Source organism: Terrapene carolina, unplaced genomic scaffold, assembly GCF_002925995.2.
Source record: "Terrapene carolina triunguis isolate 2854851 unplaced genomic scaffold, T_m_triunguis-2.0 Scaffold198, whole genome shotgun sequence".
Lineage (NCBI taxonomy): Eukaryota > Metazoa > Chordata > Testudines > Emydidae > Terrapene > Terrapene triunguis.
In genome coordinates, this window is record NW_020664549.1 from 4,909,570 (window position 1) to 4,932,691 (window position 23,122).

General features: G+C 50.7%; 1 protein-coding gene across 1 annotated transcript; it reads left to right on the top strand.

Moving 5' to 3' along the window:
- The first annotated feature begins 14,077 nt into the window (after positions 1–14,077).
- On the top strand, positions 14,078–22,885 carry LOC113407092 (blue-sensitive opsin). Its single transcript, XM_026655132.1, has 5 exons — positions 14,078–14,438; positions 17,452–17,620; positions 20,879–21,044; positions 21,828–22,067; positions 22,754–22,885. The coding sequence occupies exons 1-5, from the start codon at positions 14,078–14,080 to the stop codon at positions 22,883–22,885; spliced, it is 1,068 nt and encodes a 355-aa protein (XP_026510917.1).
- Positions 22,886–23,122: the final 237 nt, after the last annotated feature.

Below are 23,122 nucleotides of genomic sequence, written 5' to 3' on the forward strand. Positions count from 1 at the left end.
AAGAGCCCTGCCTTATGGGCCTGTTGAGGATAAAAACATTAAAGTTACTATGATAACAGCCATCTAAGTACCTTAGCTGGATACCCCCCCTCTGCTGGGAGCAGGGCCAGCGTAGAGTCCTTACAGCAGATCTACACCAGCTGAAGGGGCCTTACTGTGACCAAGGGCCTGTCTACACTTGAAATGCTACAGCAGCGCAGTTTTCCTGTCGGCATAGATAAGCCACCTCCTGGAGAGGCGCTAGCTAGGTCAACAGAAGCACTGGGGGTTAGGTCAGCTTAACTACGCTGCTCAGGGGGGTGGATTTTTCACACCCCACGTGACGTTTTTAAGCCGACTTAATTTTCTAGTGTAGTCCAGGCCTCTGAGTCAGGCCCCAGCTGTGAAAGGACTGGAGCCAGTCAGTGGGCTGATGCTGCTGGACAACACAGGGAGTTTTTGCCTCGATGCAGCTTGCTCACTTAGAATCTTCCCACCGCATAGGGGACAAATCACTTTTCCTGTTATTTAACACACAAAGACCTCCCTTCCTCGTCAGAGAGTCACTGAACCATGCAGCCGGGCCAGTGGTAACACTGTTTCATCATTCCCGACGGCTCCTCTCAGCCATACACCTTTCAAACCCTATTGTGCCACCAAAGCCTTTCCCATTCAGCCTGCGCTAAATCGTTTTCTCTTTGTTAACCTCTGCACACCAGTCGGAGGGAGAGAGGATGTTATAAAGCAGGGAAGGGGGTGGTCGTTGAGGTTCACAAGCTAACCACATCAGGCTCCTGAATGGGTCCAGTGTTCGGAACAAAGGCGGAAAGTGGAGAGACGGCTCGGGAGGAATCCATTACAGAGCAGGCACTGAGACGTGTGACCCTTTCAGATTGGGAGGGGGTGCATTCGGGGTATCGATTAGAACGAGGCAGGGGAGCTGGAATTGCATTTCCCTGCAATGCCCTTGACCTTTGAAGAAACAAGACAATTTTGATCTTGGTAGGGATCATGACTTGAGCTGCTTGTGACTCAGACTCTGGGAAAGTTTGGGCTTTTGCCTGATGAAAACTCAGCTGCAAAAGAACTATGGGGACAGATCCTCAGCTACGTAAACTGGTACCCACACCAATGAAGTCAATGGAGCTAGACCGATTTACACCAGTTGAGGATCTGGCCTGATACAATTTGGGGGGCCAGATGGCATAGGTAACAGGAGAGAGGACTTTTCCTCTCTGAATTCAGTCATCATAGAGGCTGAAAGTTGTTGCCATCTGACGGTAGCTTGTGTGAAACGAGTTGGACTGTCTCAGTTCCATGCATCCCCATCACAAATACTGCCACATCCTTGCTGAGTCTCTCTCAGAGAGGACAAAGGAGTGAGTGGGCCAGGGACACCAAAGTCCCCTCTCAACCCTAGAGGAGGCAGGTGGATCAGAATTGTAGGGGAGTTTGAAACGCTGCTATCTAGGTACTTATGTGACCCTCACCACCACTGTATCAGAGCACCACACAATCACAAATGGACATTTATCCTCACAACTGCTATCACCCCCATGGTGAGGCACAGAGACTAAGTGGCTCGCCCATGGTCACACAGGAAGTCTGTGGCAGAGCTGGGAATTGAACACAGGCCTCCTGGATCCCAGTCCAGTGTTTTAATCACTATCTCTCCTCCTGCAGTACCTGGTTCTGCAGACAAAGGAGAACTGGGATTCCCAGGGCTGTCAATCTAGTGATTTAAGTCATTTGGGGTGTAGCCTCTCATCCAAGTCCAACACATTTCACAGCCTTTTAATGAAGGTTTCCCATTTATTATTATTGCTTGTATTATGGTAGCACCTTGAGACCCCAATCATGATCAGGGCCCCTTTGTGCTGAGTACTATACAAACACCTAGGAAGAGAGAGTCCCTGCCCCCAAAGAGAATCCCGAAGTGTGTGTGTGGGGCGGGGAGAGGCTGGAATTGCTAGACATGGCCCAAATTCCCCATTTACCTGTCTGGTAGGATGATGTTCATTAAATCGTGCAGATCTCTCTGAGAGGCGTCATATGAGGTTTCCTGGCCTAACAGATACCAGATTAAAGCTATCACTTTCCATTTTCATTCCTGGTGCATAGAAGGTTCGGGGAATCCAAGTTCACATCCTGGAAAAAAAACAGCCATCCTCCCCCCTGTATCATTTTCCTCCTCCGAGTTGACTTGAGGCCTTTAGGTATCGCTCTGACTGCTGCTGACCTAGTGAGAACTCTAAATCCATGTCAACCGAGGACCAGAGCTTGCTGCACCTAGCTTGATCTTTGCTCTACCTACATGTTAACCTTAGGCTGCAAAGGGAGAAAACTGAACTCATGAAAAGAATGATGATGCTGGAAAGACATCTGCCAGCCTCATCCCTGGAGCCCGAATAGAAGTCAATGGGGCTAATCTGAGTTACATCCGCTGGGTATCTGGTCCTGAGACTTTATCTCTGGGTGCCAGCAAACATGGGGCCTACCAATTCACCAGCATCTGGATGTTCTATGTAAAACTGGGCAAAATTTTCAAAAACACCTCAATGGTTTAGGAGCCTAAATGCTACTGAAAGCCCATGAGATTTGGGTGAATTGGAAAATTCTATTAGCTTTCCTTAGTTTTGTAGCTACAGGCTGGTGCATGGGCATCCACTGGAATTTGATCTCTATACCCGACAACTTTGGTAAAGTTCAAATCCAGATACAGGATCTAGGTATTATTATTTCCCATATTTTGTGCTCAATCCCATCTCTAAAAGGGGTCAGTCTGTACCTCTGGATTCATCCATCCTTCACCTCTATGAAAATTTGGAATTGGACCCAGGTCTGAACGTTGTGGCTGGAGCCCACTTCTACCGAAAATCAAAGAGCTTTTTCTATGGCCTCATATTAGATCAGGTAACATTCATGCCCATGTGCATGTGAGGCTGCAGGCACATTGAGTTACTACCCCAGCCTTTTGCTTCAGGAGACCCGAGTTCAAATCCTCATACAGTCTTCTTGACTTTCATCCTCCAAAACTGAATACAAGTCCAGGGACTTCTAGCTAGTCCTTCATGTAAACTGGTCCACGTATGTGACTCTCTTTGGATACAATATGACTTTCTTCCCAAACTCCAGATGAACCTTTCTTAGAAGTCCAAAAATATCTGCCTTAGTTCCTCCTCCTTCCCCAATTATTCTTCATTGTGTGTGTCTACACTTCTAAGGAGAGGACACGGAAGCACAAAAATGTTGTCAGGATGGCTATTTTCATGAAAATATGTCTCGAAAGTGGAAATGCACATTCCCATGAGATTCTCAGCCCATGTTTTCAGAGGTTCCTCAAGACAATCTGCCATCCTAGGCAAAACTTCAGTGTCTGCCCCACTCCTCGTAGGCCTAGGGTGGCAGATTTGGCCCAGCTGCCCCTCCTTCATGACCCGGGTGACTGAAGCAAATCTGAGTGGTATTGTGACCCCATGTACCAGGTCGCAACACCATACACTCAACATTTGGCCCAGTCACCCCTCTGTTATGATGAAGGGGCAGCCAGGCCAAATCAGCCACTCTAGATAACTACTAAAATATCTGCTGCCCTAGGCAGCTCCCTAGATTGCCTATAGCTAGACTGGCCCCTGACTGTTTGCAAACAAAAGTTCAGAGAAACTTATGAACTTTTGGATGCTCATCTGAATGGACCCTGAAGTATGAACCTTCTGAAATTGGCTCATTGTGGGGGAATCCAGCTTTGGTACATTTAGAAACCTCTGCCACTTTCAGGAGGGATATAAAATACCTTCAAGGAAATGCGTCTTTGAGACATGATGGCAAGGGAGCTCTCTGGAACGAAGGGCTGTTTGTGTTTTACCAGCGAGGAGCCGAGGAGAGTCTAGAGAGGAGAAAGGAATCAGGTTGGATCATTTTGTGACTTGGTGCACCACAGCTACTTCTCACTCATGTATCAAGATGGCATTAGCCCCTTTCCAAGGGGGTAGCCTTCCTATCTGGAACCCTTACCCCAGGGCACCCCTGGCTTCAATGACCTGATTATTCTGGTCTCTGCCAGCCATGTCCTACTTCTCTGTCCTTTCAGTCCAAAGCTGAAGGATCAGAGCATGCCGGCGATAAAGATATCATTCTTCCTACCCCTTGGCCTTCCGTTCCCGCCCTGCAGCTCCCTCTAAAACCTCCCTCTGCCCTGCCCCCCCCCCCCAGCTTTTGGGACGATCTAGTTTCTCCACGGAGACGATGTTGACTTTTTCCATCCACCTCATCTCTGAGGAGGGCGGGTGGGGGGAAGGGACCGAAGCTTACAGTATTAACAGATCAGGGTCATGTACGCCACCATATGTCACAGATTAGCGGGAGAGCTCTGCTAAGAAGCCTTAGGCAGTTCTCCCATTGCAGCAGCGTCCAGCATCCAGCTCGGACAAGGAAGGGAGCATATGAGTTTGGGGCTAGTTCTGACCCAGTTCTGACGGATTTCACAGAGCGACGTAACTTCCCCTTGACCCAAATTCAGCACTGAGGAGTCAGGGTGAAACCGTCCTTTCCTTCCCACTTGCTCCCGCAGTTTGAGTGTGGAGCAGCCACACTTTTTCTTGCCACTCTCTCTCACGCCATCTCCAGACCCTCTCCTGTCCAAACAGCCACCTCCTCATTGCGGATCATGCGCCAGCCTCTCCAGCTGCTGCTTGATTGGCTGTCCATTCTCCCTGCCTGGGTACAGTTCTGAATAGCACCCAAGCAGGCATTTACCAGGCAGGTAGGGATGCTACCAGCATTCCAGTCACTGGGGACAGCCTGCACCCAGTTCCAGGGGAGTCAGTCTATAGTCGGTAGGTTTTTAGCAGCTGGTGCAAACAGTATTTTCCTCTTCCCAGCGGGAGTCAGGCCATCAATTCTTGTACAGCCCTGGAGCTTGGAGCCCTGACTTGGCTGATGCCTCTCCAGGCAGTGCTGTAATATAACCATTAAACAATCATAACGCTCCAGTACCGTGTCCGCCCAAGTCTACTAAATGAACCCTTGGTCGGCTGTGGAGCTCCATGGCTTTTCTCTGCCTCAGGGTTGAAATAATATGAGAGCTGGTCCTTGTCACTGTATTTCCACCATCTGCAATACTTTACATGGATGCACTCAGCCAAGTGCGGAACGTATATAATGACCATGCTTGGGACGACAACAGGGTTTGAACCCTGGCCCTTCAGCGCTAAAAGCACAAGCCACTACTGCTAACGGAGCAACTCCTTTAGCTAGCAGCTGTAGTAGACTTGTTCTCCTCTATGGATTAGACACTAAAGTGGGACTCGGACTCACGCCTGCCTAAATCTGGGTGACACATACAATATTTCATCCCCGATGCAAAAATAGAAAATAGCCCAAGAAAGACAAAACACAAATAATTAGGTATTTAGGTTCCTGTGAAATCTAGTGGTGTGTTTTCCCATGCTTAGATAACATGGCGATGAGCACAGACAGACAAACATATATGGACACAGATAGACAGATATGCCAGCTTTCTGCAAAATTAAATGCTGACCCACTGTAGCTGCAGTTTCTGGAATGAGTCAAAGAGGCCAGGAAAGACCCAGCTGGGTTAATTCAACCATCTTATTGCCTTGCCATGGCATACTTGTAGACCAGACAGGTTCTTGCAGGGCAGTCCAGGTCAAGGAGCGGAAGCAGAGCCAGAAAGACCTGAGGACTCGTAATTGGCCAGTATGTTGTTATGAATTTTATAAACCACCTAATGTGGCTATCTGAGCCACGCCAGGAAAAGGGGACAGGCTGGGAGGCCACCACAGTGCTTTCCCCTCCCCCAGTCACCACTTCTTGAACAAATAACAGCAAGTTGTCAAGCTGGTTTTAGAACTGTGGCCAAGGAGCCTCCTTGAACGGCCATACTAGGTCAGCCCAATGGTCCATCTAGCTCAGTATCCTGTTGTCCGACAGTGGCCAATGCCAGGTGCTTCAGATGGAATGAACAGAACAGGGCAATTTATCGAGTGATCCATCCCCTATTGCCCAGTCCCAGTTTCTGGCTGCCCCCAGTCCTTGCAAAGCTGTGAGACTGATTGGCTTCCCAAGCCTGGGAAGGGGAGCAGAGTGCAGGAATGAAGGGAGGCACCACTGGGAAACCCGGTGACCTTTACTGCACCTCCAGGGAGAAGTGGAAGCGACTATAGACCACAATGGGAGTTTTGCCATTGACTTCCAGCAGGATCAGGCCACTTGGGTGTGTCAGAGACAACAGGAGTCATCTACTGCCTATACCAGTGGTTTTCAACCAACCTGTGGTCTATGGACACCTGGGGATCCACAGACTATGTCTTAGGCCTGGTCTACACTAGGCTTTTATGTCGAATTTAGCGCCGTTATATCGAATTAACCCTGCACCCGTCCACACCAGGAAGCCATTTAGTTCGACATAGAGCTCTCTTTAAATCGATTTCTGTAATCCTCCCCAACGAGAGGAGTAGCGCTAAATTCGAAATGGCCATATCGAATTAGGCTAGGTGTGGATGGAAATCGACGCTAATAGCTCCGGGAGCTATCCCACAGTGCACCACTCTGTTGACGCTCTGGACAGCAGTCCGAGCTCGGATGCTCTGACCAGCCACACCCCGGGAAAATTTGAATTCCTTTTCCTGTCTGGGCAGTTTGAAGCGCAGTTTCTGTTTGGACACCGTGGCGAGCTCAGCAGCAGTGGCAGCAGTGGCAACGATGCAGAGCTCTCCAGCAGAGATGGCCGTGCAATCCAATAGAAAGAGGGCCCCAGCATGGACGGATCGGGAAGTCTTGGATCTCATCGCTGTGTGGGGAGATGAGTCCGTGCTTTCCGAGCTGCGCTCCAAAAGACGGAATGCAAAGACCTATGAGAAGATCTCTAAAGCCATGGCAGAGAGAGGCTACAGCCGGGATGCAACGCAGTGCCGCGTGAAAATCAAGGAGCTGAGACAAGGCTACCAGAAGACCAAAGAGGCAAACGGACGCTCTGGATCCCAGCCCCACACATCCCGTTTCTACGAGGCACTGCATTCCATCCTAGGTGCGGCCGCCACCACTACCCCACCCCTGACCGTGGACTCTGAGGATGGGATATTGTCCGCGGCCGGTTCCTCCGACATGTTAGCGGACGGGGAAGATGAAGAAGGAGATGAGGAGGACGAGGCAGTCGACAGCGCTGGCACCCCTGATTTCCCCGACAGCCAGGAGCTCTTCATCACCCTGACAGAGATCCCCTACCAACCGTCCCCCGCCGTTACCCCAGACACAGATTCAGGGGAAGGATCAAGCAGTAAGTGTTTTAAATATCTAAACATTTATTTACAACATAACTGGCATATTTAAAATATTAACAGTAGCTAAAGTGCTTTAAAACATGTAAACATTTATTTGCAACAAAACAGGAAGATTGAAAATATTAACAGTGGGTAAAGTGCTTCAAAACATGTAAACAGGAAAGTCAAACAAAAGGGGAATCAGTGCAAAGTGTATCATGATTAGTCTGTCTTTGGGCGCCTCAATATATAGTCCGAACCATTTTCAAAAAATTGCACAATGTCCGCTTCATGATTATAGTGCCCAAAACCCTGCAGTCATTTGTCCCTCCAAGGGCACCTAAGCCAAGAACTGGTCAATGTAACCGGGGATAGAGGCGACATCCTCCGGGGAGAACTCCTCATACACCTCCTGCAGGTGTTTTTCCAGCCTCATCAGCAGGTTCCTGGGCAGGGAGAGCTTATTAGGCCCCCCGTGGTAGGACACGTTTCCCTGCCACAACGCCAGCAGGTACTCCGGGATCATGGCCTTGCAGAGCAGTGCAGCAAATGGCCCCGGTTTCTGCAGGCTGTCCCGGAGCATCTTCTCCTTCTGGCTCTCCGAGACCTTCAGGAGGGTGATGTCTGGCATGACTCCCTGCTGTGAATTAGGTAGGGGAAAGTTAGTATTGGGACTGCTTGCCCGTCCCTTTACAGAACTGCAACCGCCGGTTTACAGCCACGCGGTTTACAGCCGCGAGGGGGTGGGACAGGGCCAGAGTTCATGCTTGCAGGATTGCTGCCAGCAGAGACTCGCATTGCTTTCTATGTGAAAGGAGGCCAGTGCCACTCTTAAAGTTTTAAGCGGCCACAAGTCTACGGCTTACCATGTTTGCCAGCTAGACAAAGTCCGGTGTCCTGCCCTGCTCCTCAGCTCGCCACAGCAAGACCGCAGGCACTGTAGGCGAGGGCCGAAAATTCGACCTTGTCCTCAGTGCGCGTGTGATAGGTGCTCTGCATGGTCTTGTTCACAGAGAAAGACTATGTTCTCTGTTCACAGATACATTGCTCTGTCTCAGGAATTCACTCCCTTTTTCCAATTCCCACAGCCACATCTGCCCAGAGGCTAGCGCACATTAGGAGGAGGAAGAAGAGGACTCGGGAAGACATGTTTGCTGAACTAATGGGATGCTCCCGAGCACAGGCAGCCCAGCAGACACAGTGGAGGGAGAACTTGTCGAAAATGCACCGGGCAAACATGGAACGGGAGGAGAGGTGGCGACAGGAGGACAGGCAGGCTACTCAAACGCTGCTTGGACTAATGAGGGAGCAAACGGACACGCTCCGCCGCCTTGTGGATGTTCTGCAGGACCGGAGGCAGGAGGAGAGAGCCCCGCTGCAGTCTCTCTGTAACTGCCCTGCCCCGCCACCAAGTCCCATACCCCCCTCACCCAAAGTCCAAACACGGAGGGGTGGAAGGGGCCGTGAAAAATTTCACTCCACCCCTGCGGACTGCTCTACCACTAGAAGGCTCTCATTCCCCAAAATTTGAAAAGTCCTTTCCTACCCGCCTCACACAAGACCCCGTCCAAGTTTCACCCCCCCGTTCCATGTGCGGTTGTTAATAAAGAATACGTTTCTGTTCATTTCTGTTTCCATCCTCTTCTTTTGGAGGGGAGTCTGTCTGAAGGGGGGGGAAGGGGCTTGGTCATTGGACAGGACAGTCACCTTTAGCAGGGGGCAGGTGCAGCAGCAGGGCACATATACAGTGCAGTGACTAGTTATCCTGGTCAGTCTGGGAGGTGGTTTTCATGTTTTGTGTGGTGGGGGCGGTGGTGTTGCTCTGTGACTTGGTGGCGGGGGAGGGCAGTTACAGATCTTATGCAGCGGTCCTTACCCTGCATCACAGAGCCGCGCAGCAGGGGATCTGTAACCCTCCTCCCCCTGCAAGACAGTCACATAGCCGACACATACACGCAGTCCCGGCCAGGAGGGCTGGCAGGCTCCGTTGAAACAACCAGTCCACCACCGCGGAGCCTGTCATTCCTGGAGTTTAGAAGCATCATTTGCATCACAACCCTAAACCCGCCCCCCGCCACAGTCTGCGTCCCAGGTTTAAAACATTCCCGCGAAAACAGTAATAAAGACAACGGTGTCCATTAACAAAACAGAACAGATTTTATTTTTTGGGAAGGGGGTGAAGGGGGTATGTAATTGGAGAGGATAGTCGACGGCAACTGGGTAAAGAAACGGGGGCAAGTTCTGCCTCTGTGTCCACAAACTTAAAAGTCACTGGGTACCCTGCTCAGCCTTGAAACTGGCTTTCAAAGCCTCCCGGATGCACAGCGCGTCCCGCTGGGCTCTTCTAATCGCCCGGCTGTCTGGCTGGGCGTAATCAGCAGCCAGGCTATTTGCCTCAACCTCCCACCCCGCCATAAAGGTCTCCCCCTTGCTCTCACACAGATTGTGGAGCACACAGCAAGCTGCAATAACGATGGGGATATTGGTTTCGCTGAGATCACAGCGAGTGAGTAAGCTTCTCCATCTCCCCTTGAGACGGCCAAAAGCACACTCCACCACCATTCTGCACTTGCTCAGCCGGTAGTTGAACAGTTCTTTTTCTGTGTCCAGGGCGCCAGTATAGGGCTTCATGAGCCAGGGCATTAGCGGGTAGGCTGGGTCCCCGAGGATCACTGTAGGCATCTCCACATCCCCAACAGTTATCTTGTGGTCCGGGAAGTAAATACCTTCCTGCAGCCGTCTAAACAGACCAGAGTTCCTGAACACGTGAGCGTCATGAACCTTGCCCGGCCATCCGACGTAGATGTTTGTAAACCGTCCCCGATGGTCCACCAGTGCTTGCAGCACCATTGAAAAGTAGCCCTTTCTATTGATGTACTGGCTGGCCTGGTGGCCCGGTCCCAGGATAGGGATGTGAGTCCCATCTATAGCCCCACCGCAGTTTGGGAATCCCATCGCGGCGAAGCCATCTATGATGGCCTGCGCGTTTCCCAGGGTCACTACCTTTGACAGCAGTACCTTGACGATTGCCTTGGCTACTTGCATGACAACAACCCCCACGGTAGATTTGCCCACACCAAAGTGGTTCGCGACTGACCGGTAGCTGTCCGGCGTTGCAAGCTTCCAGAGGGCTATGGCCACTCGCTTCTGGACAGTCAGGGCTGCTCGCATGCGGGTGTCCTTGCGCTTCAGGGCAGGGGACAGCAAGTCACAAAGTTCCAGGAAAGTCCCCTTCCGCATGCGAAAGTTTCGCAGCCACTGGGATTCATCCCAGACCTGAAGCACTATGCGGTCCCACCAGTCCGTGCTTGTTTCCCGGGCCCAGAATCGCCGTTCAACAAAATCCACATGCCCCATTGCCACCGTGATGTCCTGGGCGCTGGGGCTCGTGGTTTCTGACAGCTCTGTGCTACTCTCCGACTTCAGGCCCTCACGGCGGTGCCGTAGCCTCCTCGCCTGATTTCTCTGCATCTGCCTCAGGGAAAGGTGTATGATAAGCTGCGAGGTGTTGAGAACGGCCACAACTGCAGCGATGGTCGCAGCGGGATCCATGATCGCAGTGCTGTGGCGTCCGCGCTGTCACTGATCAAAAAGTGCGCGAACTGATTTCCCGCCGGCGCTTTCAGGGAGGGAGGCAGGGCGGTAGTGACTGACGGATGACGACAGTTACCCAAAAGCACCCTCGCCACATTTTTTTACCCAGAAGGCATTGGGGGCTCGACCCAGAATTCCAATGGGCAGCGGGGACTGCGGGAACTGTGGGATAGCTGCCCACAGTGCACTGCTTCCAATGTCGACGCTTTCCCTTGGAGTGTGGACTGACAAAGTCGAATTACTGTCCTTAGTGTAGACACACACGTTCGACTTTCTAATATCGATTGCACATATTCGATTTAACTAAAATCGAACTACTCTCGTAGTGTAGACATACCCTTAGATTTCCAAAGGGGTCCACATCTCCATTTGAAATGTTTTAGGGGGTCTGCAAATGAAAAAAGGTTGAAAACCACTGGCCTATCCTGATTTAAATAAAGTGTTCTCTAGGGTTACAGCGCGACGGGACTGGGAGTCAGGACTTCTGGGTTCTATTTCCACAGCTGGGAGGATATGTGACCTACTGGTGAGAACAGGTGGGACTGGGCATGGAAGTCAGGATTCCTGCGTTCTATTCCCAGCTGTGATAACAATTCATTGTGATGACTCAATACACCCTGATTTACTCATCAGTAAAATGGAGACAGTGATACTTAACTGACTTCACAATGCTCTCCTGTTCCTGACCTGGGAAGATATGATCCTTCTACCAATGACAAACCAGAAACATTTTCATTAAAATTCAGGTTACAGATTGTTTGGCTCAAGGGGATTAAACATATGAACCAACCCTTTTAATAACACACGTGCAAATGCATGCTTGGGACTTTGACATGCTGGGGATTCTGCATCCAGGTCATGCGCACGCTTCTTGGCATGTATCTCTTTGAAGACGTGGTCCTCGGAATCTCCAGGGCAAAATGACATGATAGGGCAGGGCATGGGAAATGGCCTATAGAGTTTTTCACTTCTAAATCACTGGTTTGAATCCAGGCCAGTTTGGAAATGCTTAGAGATTTAGCCATGTAGTTCTGATCCAGATTCAAACTTCTGTAAAATCTGAGAAGGTTCAGAGCTGGAATTCTGGTTCAGATCCATCTGACAGGGATGGTCCCAAGCTACAAAGTTTGGATTTGGAGCTGAACATGCCCAGGGTTCTGGTTCAACAACTCTCCAGTAGGCAATGGAATGAATTACCCTCTGGTAGCTGTTCCTCCAGGGGTCTGTGCGGAATGAGTCGATGGATCTGGCTCCATGATATCCTTTTTAAAAAAATCTCATCCCCAAGGCAGGGCAGGAGGAGGGTGAGGAGACAGGGTTATACATTCAGCCCACCATGCTCAAAGCATTAGGGTTTTCCAAGTGGAGGATCAGATGTTCAGTTACATACTTCAGAAACCTAATTGCAATGAAGACCCCGTGCAATCCACCTCCCAGCTAAGCTGCAGCATGGGCTGTGAGAAAGGATTGAATGGAAATGAAAGCCCAGCAGAACCATCTGCATTTGTTCTTGCTAGTTCCATTTGGCAGCCTGGCATCGCAACAGCATTTGGCTTACAAAGTAATTCAGTTGAGACGTCAGCCTAGAAATCCCAGTACTTATTTAGACTATAAACTCTTTGGGGCAGGGACAGTCTTTTTGTTCTGTGTTTGTACAGTGCCTAGCACAACTGATTCCTGGGCATAACTAGGGCTAGTAGATGCTATCACAACACACCCCAATAAATAACAATGATAATAACTTCCTCCTGAAGGGCAGGAGGTAGGCAGGAGCTGGCCCGGGACAGGAGTGGCTGATCAAGAAGAGTCCTGCAAAAGAAGAAGGCTGGTTGCTTTCCAACATGTGGACATGTCCAAAGCTGATGATGAGACCCAAGTATATTTAATGTTGCAATGGTCCAAGGCACCTATGCAGATGCCATTCCATTGTGACCCAGTTTGGGTGTGGGTTCAGGTTTGCCAAGCGCTGCAGCTATGATTCAAAATTCAAGTGCTGCTGCTTCAGCCGTCCCTTTTATGAGGCCAGAACCTGCAGTGAGAGGACCTGATTCTGCTCAGAATCCAGTTCACTATTACAGCACAACTTGCACTGTTTGAGTATTCAGATATTCATGAAACCCATACATTTCACCAATTTTAGCATGAACAATTATTAATCTGAACATTGGAGGGACGAGAGTCATTGTTTTCTGTCTGAAGTTTCAGACAGCAAGCCAGTCAGGGAGCAGAAAAAATACCATGCGACTTAAGTGACCAACCACAGACAGCAAATATCAAATACTGAACAGTCCAAGCAAACAGATTACAAACAACCCAGCAGTCAGAAATTGCTTTTCCAAATTATTTGCTGAATATTGGCAACTAACAAATACAATTGCAGAAGCCGGAATCAGGTAAAAAATAGAACCCAGGAGTCCTGACTCCCCATCCCCTACACTAGCCACTAGACCCCCCCCCCACCCTGTGGAACAGAACCCATTGTACAGATGGGAAAGTGAGGCACAAAGAGACTAAGTGACTTGGCCATGGACACATGGGGTGTCGGTGGCAGAGCTGGGAATTTAACCTGGGTCTCCCAAGTCTGAAGCCAGTGCACTAACTCCCGAACCATCCTTCCGCTCACATAATTTGACCAGCTCACCTTCTTAGCTACTGGGCAGTCACAAGGGCTACCATTTAGGTCGAATTCAAGTGGGTACAGAAATCCCTCTCCAATACTCCTGTCTCTGTTATACCATTCTACCTACCTATCATTCTTTCCTGGTTACCACCTGCCAATTTACCGCTCTGTTCCTGCCTCACCTCACTTCCAAATAAACCAAATTCCTTCAAAGATATTAAACACTTAATGGAAATTAATACGCCTTAAGGCAGGTTTTGGGGCCAACTAGCTGCTTAGAGGGCGCTTAAACCATCAACCCCTCTCAATCCCGTTGTCCTTGTCATACAAACTTAGCCTAGACCCTAATCCTCCCCTCCCACCCTCACTCCCTCCTCCACTCCAGCAGAAGTGGGCGAAGGATATAAAAACCCCCATGGGATCCTGGCGCTGCCAGCCCTGGGATGTAGATGAGGGACACCACACCAGCTCTGCATTCTCTTAAGGATTTCTGTTGGGGGTGGGGGGATTTTTTTTTATTGAGGTTGACAATAAAATTAAATTGGTTCTGAAAAAAGACAGAAACAATTAAATAATAAAGAGCAGCTGCTAAAATAACAGAAGGATGAACGGGACAGAAGGTATCAATTTCTATGTGCCGCTCTCCAATAAAACAGGGCTGGTGCGGAGCCCCTTTGAGTATCCACAGTATTACCTAGCCGAACCCTGGAAGTACCGCATCGTGTGCTGCTACATCTTCTTTCTCATCTTCACCGGGCTCCCCATCAATCTCCTCACCCTCCTTGTCACTTTCAAGCACAAGAAGCTGCGGCAGCCACTCAACTACATCCTGGTCAACCTGGCAGTGGCTGATCTCTTCATGGCTTGCTTTGGCTTCACTGTCACCTTCTACACGGCCTGGAACGGCTACTTTATCTTCGGGCCCATAGGCTGTGCCGTGGAGGGCTTCTTTGCCACACTGGGAGGTAAGAGCTCAGCGGGGGGGGGGGGGGGGCGGGGGGGGGCAGGGAAGGGGGAATCAGGCATGCGCTTGCCTGGCTGGAGGAAGGAAGTTCTAGTTTGCCCTGGGTTTATTTCCAGTTGGAAGCATGCCGTCCAGGCAGATGGCTTGCATTCAGTCTGTTTCTCCCCATTGAAACATGCTTGGCTGCACTAGTGGGCTAGACACTGCATGTTTCAGCACGGCTAGACATGCAAGTAATTACCCAGGGTTCCGGGCAGGTTTGTACAGCCCCGTGCTGCCACGGCTTCACTGCTCTGGCACCTGAGCTAGCTATGACAGCCCCTAACTGCAGTGTAGACATGCCCTATGTGGCCTCAGTACATTATGCCACTCCCGGAAGGGTGATGTAGCATTGTAATGCAAAGGTACCGCATCAGTATGGCACAGTGACTTGAGAACCAGCCCAATGACAAGCTACGAGCTGTGCCCAAAATAGATTGGGGACTTTTAAAAATTGTCCCGGAAGCCCGTGACGACAGCATCCACGTCAGGAGTTTCAGAAAGGCGGCAATGAAAAGAAATCAGCCCAAGCTGCAAAGTTCAGCTAAGGATCTGGCACCCAAAGTTCAGGGGTGTTTGAATTGGGAAGGGCTGGGTTTGAGCCCATCGCTAGGGTCCACACAAAGTCAAGCACCTCTTGAGATTAATCTGGAAACTGCCATGGTCTTGGCAAGATCCTCCACTGTTTAGAATAAGCCCTGCTGAATATTGTGCGGAAGTCCCTCCCAGCAGGTCAGTCATTGGCAGCCTGACTGAAAATGACTCTTCCTTCCACAGTCTGACCTGGAGTTATCTGGTTTAGGTAGCTAACACATGCATTTGAGCATCTGCAGTGCTGCTGGGAGCACTCATGTACAGAACTGAGCACCTGAATGCAGATGCCCAGGTTTGAATACTGCCCCCTAATATGAAGGCTTTTACCTCCTGGGCTATGCCAGTCATGTCAAACCCGGCCAGACATTAGTACCACATCGGCGTCCAAGTCAGCGATCTGCGTCAAATGGGTGGGTAGGTGGGTCTTTATCCCCTGGCAGGCAGCATCATAACCAACGTTAATTGGGAACCCTTGTCGGTAGCCTCAGCAGAAGGATCAAGGACTAAAAAGGTCCAAGAGACTGAAATTCCCTTAGGGTGGTTCTTTTAGAATGGGGAACAGCGCCTGGGAAACTTACCCCACGTTGTTCCAGTTCCGTGGAGAAATGGAAGACATCAATAACCAGGGCTGTCATGGGGAATACAAAAAACGTTTGGTGCAACAGTAAGACTCCAGGAGCATATAAAATTGTCCCAGGTTCCCAGTGGAAGATGCTATCACTGTTACATAAAACCAATGGTCCAAAACAATGCATCTTACAGCAGGATGCTGCAGTTTGGAGCAAGGGCAGGCTTTTTATACAAGAGAAGGGGCAGGTCAGCATTTGGGAGGAGAAGGAAGATCCGATCAGTATCAGCGAAGGACAGAATGATCCCATCTGTATTTGGGAAGGGAAAATGAGTCTCCTCTGGGCTAGAGAAGAGGAGTTTGGTGCTTATGAAAGAGGAGGAAAGGTTTAAATCTGGGAGCAGAGTGAGGGTTAATTGTGTATCAGGGAGCTGAAGGAAGATGTGGTTGCTCTCAAGAAGAGGAAAAATGACATGGTCAGTCTCAAGGAGTGGAACCAGGGTTCAGTCTATATTTTTGAGCAGAGCTGCGCAAGTAGTGCAGAAATTTTCCAATGACTATCCGGCGGCGTTTTCAAACCCAGCTGATCTGACCACGTTCGTGGCTTTTTGATCTTTCACTCCTGCGGGCAGGGTTGCGATCGAATCTCAGTGGCACAACTGCTTGCAAAAAAAAGTCCATTTCCAAGCAGAATGAATTAATTTTACATCTCTGCGCTCATCCGACCAGCAAAGAGAGATGATACCTGGTGACTTATCCGGCCAGCCGAACACAGCTCAGAGAGCAAATTCTTGAAGGGAACAGTTTGCAATCAATGCCAGGAGTTTAAAAAAAAAAAAAATTCACTGGGTAATTTTCACTCCTGAATACATTTGAGGCAATGGGGATATTCCTGCCACCAGGAAAAGAGGCTCAACGAATCCTGTCTATGCCAGGGATTGGAAATGGGGCCGGGTCTATATTAGGGAGCAGAAGAAGGACCACTTAGTGTCATCACTAATTCCTTCAGTGAAAAGGCCCCATCTCTGTGCCTGACAACAGCTTCTAACCTTTCACGCTTTTTCAGGCCCTCCATCTTATCCAGGCTTTCCATTTCTACCCAGCGAGAACAAGGAGGGTCCCAACTGTGGGGGGAAAGGAAGAAGAAAGTTTATACTAAAGGGAAGCAGCAAGAGTTACCGTTCTTCATGAAAGCTGAGCAGAGGGTGTAGCTATCAGCGGATGAGCACATGCTGGGGGCATTAACAGGCTTATGGCACAGGCTAAAGGCTCATAATCCCCTAAGGTTTGATTATCCTTTGATAAATAAACACACCAGCACCTGCCCGGGCTCATTCTCCTGCAGCGGGGACACATACCAAATACCCATTTAGACTCTTAGAGCCATCAGGACAGGTTCGGACATGGTGCAAGCGAGGGTTCACGCCTTGAGCCGCGCTTCCTTACACCAGGTCGAGACTTGACTCATTGACTTTAGGGGATGACAAATGACCAGAGCCCTAAACAAGACATTTAGAGACTCATATTGGCCCTTGGGCGCTTTATATGGCCATTTTGGGGGCAGACTCTTAGGCACTGTAAAGGCAGACTCTGCTCAAGCCACGGTGAGATGGGGAGGCTGCAGGGTACCGGTTCCAACTCAGCCCCGTGACCCAATTCAGTCCCGTGATCCAACTCCTGGTCCTGTACTGTACCCACCAGACCATGCTTCCCCTCGGTTCAGATAAGAGCAGGTTTAGATAAGTTCTTGTCCCCCAAGTCCTTTAACAGCTCACTCATGTTAGATTGCTTTGTCTGTCTCTTTCTCCCCCAGGTCAGGTTGCCCTGTGGTCGCTGGTCGTCCTGGCCATAGAGCGTTATATCGTGGTGTGTAAGCCCATGGGCAACTTCCGCTTCTCTGCCACCCATGCCTTGATGGGCATCAGTTTTACCTGGGCAATGGCCTTTTCCTGCGCTGCTCCACCCCTATTTGGCTGGTCCAGGTGAGTAATACGAAACACAGACAGTGTTGACACCATCCGGACAAAGACCGCTGTCTAAATACTCGACTCCCAAATACCCAGGTGCCCCCCTATGTATGAGCCCTTGAAGCACAGAAGCAATTATAACGAGGAATCCGTGTGGCACCTTAGAGACTAACAAATTTATTTGGGCATAAGCTTTCGTGGGCTACAGCCCACTTCATTAGATGCATGAAGTGAAAAATACAGGAGCAGGTATAAATACATGAAAGGATGGGGGTTGCTTTACCAAGTGTGAGGTCAGTCTAACAAGATAAATCAATTAACAGCAGGATACCAAGGGAGGAAAAGCAATTATGGATCTGAACCTGATCTGTGTACCTTGGGTTTATACTGAGATAATGCCACTGTCTTAAATGGACTTACTCCTGATTTACGCCAGTGCTAATGAGAGCAGAATCAGACTCTGAGCTTCGGGATCCTTCCTGAAAATGTAACCTCCCGCATCTGGGCATTGCAAGCTTCCTCACACAGCTCTGCCAAAGCACCTCTATCCTACCTTACAGGCCCCTCTGCTATTCCTGTCTAGACTCCCCACACACAGCGCTGCTAATGCATCACCTCAGTCCTGACCTTCAGCATCTCCTGATAGTCCAGGTTTCACCCCAGCTCTGTCAATGCATTTCATTCTGGCCCAACATCACCGCCTGCTATTCCAGTTCTGAGTCCCACACAGAGTTCTGCTGGGACACCACAATCCTGACCTGCAACCCCTTCCCCTGCTGTTCCTGTCCCAAAAGCTCTGTGCATCAGCCCAACCATAGGAAGTGAGAACTAACCGTGGCAAGGGCAAATACAGACCTACATGCTCTTTGCTCGCTACCGCAGAGGGGAAGGGACAAAGCTGCCCAGGCCACTAAGCAAAGAGAGACGAGACTCTCTGTACTTGCTTGTGAGCTCGGAGGAAGCACGGTCTGCTCGTAATGCAATTGTCTAATGCCATAGGCCACCAGCTGCGCTCCGTCGAACAGCTGTGTTCTCCTCTGGGGAGCCAGCCGTGCACATGGTTGTCCCCATTCCAGCAGTCATTGCAGACTAACCTAGCTAGAGCAGAATTCGGCGTGAAGAAGAGTTAGGGGCTCAATCCCGCAACGGCAGCTCCCAGTGCTAATCCTTACATATGACAGTAAATCCCAGTTAAACCAATGAATTAAGATTAACGCTTCTAAATCCGAATTAAAGTCCTAGTGTGGACCAGGCCTAAGAGGACACGTGGCATGGACCCTATCGTTTCAAGTTGAGCCCGAATATCATGTTGGCCAGGAGCTGGGCGGTCAGGACTGAAGCACAGTATGGGATGCCTCTGTTGTATAGGCTCTGTGGATAGACACAGGACTTGAGCATTAAGAAGGGCTGTCAATCTGGCGCCTTGCACATTAATTCACTTGTCGTTTCCCCTCCAGCACAGGTAAAGGCACTGCCCTCGCCACAGCCCTCCTGCTGCACAAATTTGGGACCTGATCCTGAAAAAGACTTACATTTACTCCTGGCAGCAAACCCATTGAAGTCAATTTACTTACGTGACTCTGCAGGGATCAGGACATTAGCTATTAAAGTAACAAAGCTGCTTTTGAGTCATAGAAACCCCAAATCTGATAAACTAAGAAATAGCAGAGGGGTTTTTAGTTTGGGACACGTTCACCCCCCTCTCCCCCGCAAATCTCTCTCTTTACAGAAAAGCAGTAAAGAACTGACTAGGGATGAAACCAATAGGATGCTGCAGAAATGTAACAGGGGTCCAGTTAGCTCCGCCCACAACCCAAACTCGACCCACAATCGATATTACTCTGAAGTCCTATGGGAGTTCATAAAGGACGAGATCCATCCTATAGGTCTAATTAAAACCAAAATCCTTCCAGGGAAAGAATCCTCTTTTGAATTCTATAGGATGCTCTGAAAAGCCTATGGAAAGAATCTTATTCTACAGGCAAAAATTTAAGCAGGCGCTAACGATAGGTCCATCAATGGCTATTAGCCAAGATGGTCAGGGACACAATCCCTCAGCAGCAGGGAATCCAGGACACCTCAGAGTTCACACCTGCATTGAGCCATAGTAGGTTCCCCATCATCTCTGCTCCTCAGGAGAAAGAGCAGGTGGCACCTGGCAGCCAAATGCTCAGCCGTGTAGGGACAGGAATAAACAGCTTGCTCCCCATGGGAGGGAGCCTCTGTCACAACCAATTGATGTCTACATGTCCAAGTGCAATGTGTCAGTGCAGAGCAAACGGCAAACACGCCGCCTTCTCCTGAATCAATCACTGCCCCTGCGTGATCCTCTCCCGGGCTGCCTGGCACTGGGGCACGGCGCTTCGCCGCAGCTTCCATCACTCAGGGAAGGAGTGCAGCAGGCTCAGCAGAGCCCCATGTGGAAGCATGCACCTCTGCCTCACACCAATAGGCCAGCGGGGGTGCCTTGGCAGAGCTGGGCGTGGGGAGCTCAGGATTGGCATAGCAGAGGGTGGGGGCTGCAGGTCAGGATTGAGGGGCATGGGCCGAGAAATTTGGAAGGAGCACACGCAATGCCTGGCCACAGCGCCATTGGCTTTGGCTGGTGCTGTCATTCTCAGAGGCTCAGGGAGCTGCTAATGCAGCCCCACGGCTGCTTACTGCCTGCCCAGCGCCCCATTGTGGCGAAGTTTGCCTCTGTGACTGCTCTGCCTCTACTTCCCCTTCATCCAAGCCCCTCTAAGAACTCAATCAGGCTCCAGTGAACCTTTGAATTCACTCTTCCCCGGTTCTCCTCAGGCTGGCAATGGAGTTTGTCCAAAACCAGAACTCAAAAGTCCAAACGCACACAAAGTTCCCCACCTTCCCTTCTTCAACGCCCACTCACAGGCTTGACCTGGCTCGGGCTCTGTAGAGCCAGGCGTGCTCTCTGCATGGCTTCTTCCACCAGCTCCAGCACCACACAACCTCCTGTGTTCTGGGCTTCCCCGGGTTACTGCCAGGCTTCCTCCTGCCGCTGGCAGTCTCAGCTACGCTCTCAAACACACCCTGCCTGCAATCACCTGGTTGCTCTCCTGTGGGGCTCATCTTGTAATCAAGGGCTGGCTTAGCCGCAGGCTCTCCAGCCCATGGGCAAGACATCTTGCTGCAGACCCAGAGACTCTAGGTCACCTCACCAGTTTCAACCCAGCCCTATCCGAAGGCCACACGTGGGGGGCCCCTGTGAAATGCGCGACCTAACCCTTCCGCTTTGCTTGCTCTCTCATTCGGCAGATACATTCCCGAGGGCATGCAGTGCTCTTGTGGCCCAGATTACTACACCCTCAACCCCGACTACCACAACGAATCCTACGTTGTCTACATGTTCATGGTCCACTTCATCATCCCGGTGGTGGTCATCTTCTTCTCCTACGGGCGGCTCATATGCAAAGTCCGAGAGGTAGAGTATGCATTGAGCTGCTCAGGGTTTGATGAAGAGAGGCAACGAGCATGGGGGGAGGGGTAGAAGGTGTTGGTCCTCAGCTGGAGAACAGGCTCCTTGAAGCACCCGCAGCACCATCTGATGGGCAATACCAGCCCGCATGTGTTTGGCCAGGTCAGACTAGACAATCACAGTGGTCCCTTCTTGCCTTGGAATCTATGAATCGCCCCCGGTGTTATCTCTGTTCACTCCCCCATCTCCTCTGGAGACAGGCCCAGGCTTAGCAAAGAGGCAAGAGATGTAAAACATCACACCCATAATTTATCAGCGGGCAGTGAGGGGGCTCAGGGCCTCACAGGGGGATCGAAAGCAGGGATGATTCTCTGCAAGCACAAAGCAGGGGCAGGTGTGTGCCTGTTTCAGCCTCTCCTTTCTCCAGGTAAGAGAGTTTATCGGCTGCACTTTATGACTGGGTGTGTGCTGCCTTGGGTGTGAGCCGTTCCATGTGTAAATCTAGTCTGTGCTCCAGATCTAGTCCAGGTTCTGAGCAGTGGAGCGGGTCCCTGCCCCTGGATCTCATCCATGTTCTGTGCAGTGGTTTTGATCCCTTCTGGGCATAATGCAATATGAACTGAAAGGTCTTCGGCCTAGGGGTCAGCTTACCCAGCAAAGGGGTTCAGACCTACTCCGTTCCCTGACTCCAGCCATGTCAGATAGCTAGTTCTCTCTAGTTTGCCAGGTGGGAGACAGCTCAGCACTGCAATGCGCTTCTTGGCTCACTGCCCTCTCCTACTCCCGCAGGCAGCCGCACAGCAGCAGGAGTCGGCGAGCACCCAGAAGGCGGAAAGGGAGGTGACCCGCATGGTGATCCTAATGGTTCTGGGCTTTCTCATGGCCTGGACGCCCTATGCCTTGGTGGCGTTCTGGATCTTCACCAACAAGGGGGCGGACTTCTCCGCTACTCTCATGTCAGTGCCTGCCTTCTTCTCCAAGAGCTCCTCTCTCTACAACCCCGTCATCTATGTCCTCATGAACAAACAGGTGAGACTCCCAGGGCCAGAGCCTCCCTGCCAAAGCTGTTCCTGTCCTAGGCCTCCCCCAGAACTCTCAGGGCGCACCCTGAACCTGGCCTATAGCACCCCTGCTCTCGCAGTTCTGTGACCCCAGCCAATGCACCTCAGTCCTGACCTGCAGCTTCCCCCCTGCTATTCCATCCCTGGTCTCCCTCTACTCAGCTTTCCAAATGCACCTTGATCCTGACCTGCAGCACCCCTGCTACTCCACTCCCTGGGACACCCCCAGCTCTGCCAACACACCTCAATCCCAACCTACAGCCCCTCTATTATCCCAGTCCTGTGTTGGTGCTGCCAATGCACCTTGATCCTGACCTGCAGTCTTCTTGCTACTCCAGTCGTGAGCTTCACCACAGCTGTGCAGATGCATCTTCCTCCTGCCTAATAGCACCCCCCCCTGCTATTCCAGTCCCAGAACAAATTCCAGTTGAATCTGGTACCTGTCGCTTTCTGCCTTAATTTGTTTAGCGCTGTCGGTGCAGTTGGAACAGCTGCCACGTTTCGCCACAGGGGTGGTAGCATCTCTGTAGTGGGTGAGGTGTTATATGTAACCCAGCAAAGTGCTCTTTGTCTGGTGATCAGAGGGACGGCTCCACTGGCCATCGTGGATGTATGTGCTGTGCAAAGGTGCCACTGCTTTCTCTCTCCCTTCAGTTCCGTAACTGCATGATCACCACAATCTGCTGCGGCAAGAACCCCTTTGGGGATGATGATGTCTCCTCGACTGTATCCCAGAGCAAGACTGAGGTATCCTCCGTCTCCTCCAGTCAAGTGTCACCAGCATAGACCATGGACAGTTTGAACTTGGGGGACCTGCCACGCTCTGGGATCAAGAAGTAGAAAGTGATGCACCCACGTACCCTCTGGTCCACGAACTTGTCTCATGAGATTACTCCCTTGTACTACGTCATCACATATCACACCTGCTCAGGTGTGCACAGGAGAGTCCTCCCCTGTGAAAATAGCGGTGTCGATACTGAATGTGGCCCCTCCCTGCAAATAGCTGTGCACATACGGAACCCA

Coding starts and splice junctions, on each gene's coding strand:
- LOC113407092 (XM_026655132.1), top strand. CDS start 14,078: ATGAACGGGACAGAAGGTATCAATTTCTATGTGCCGCTCTCCAATAAA. Junction 21,045..21,827: donor TCATATGCAAAGTCCGAGAG/GTAGAGTATGCA, acceptor CTACTCCCGCAG/GCAGCCGCACAGCAGCAGGA. Junction 22,068..22,753: donor ATGTCCTCATGAACAAACAG/GTGAGACTCCCA, acceptor CTCTCCCTTCAG/TTCCGTAACTGCATGATCAC.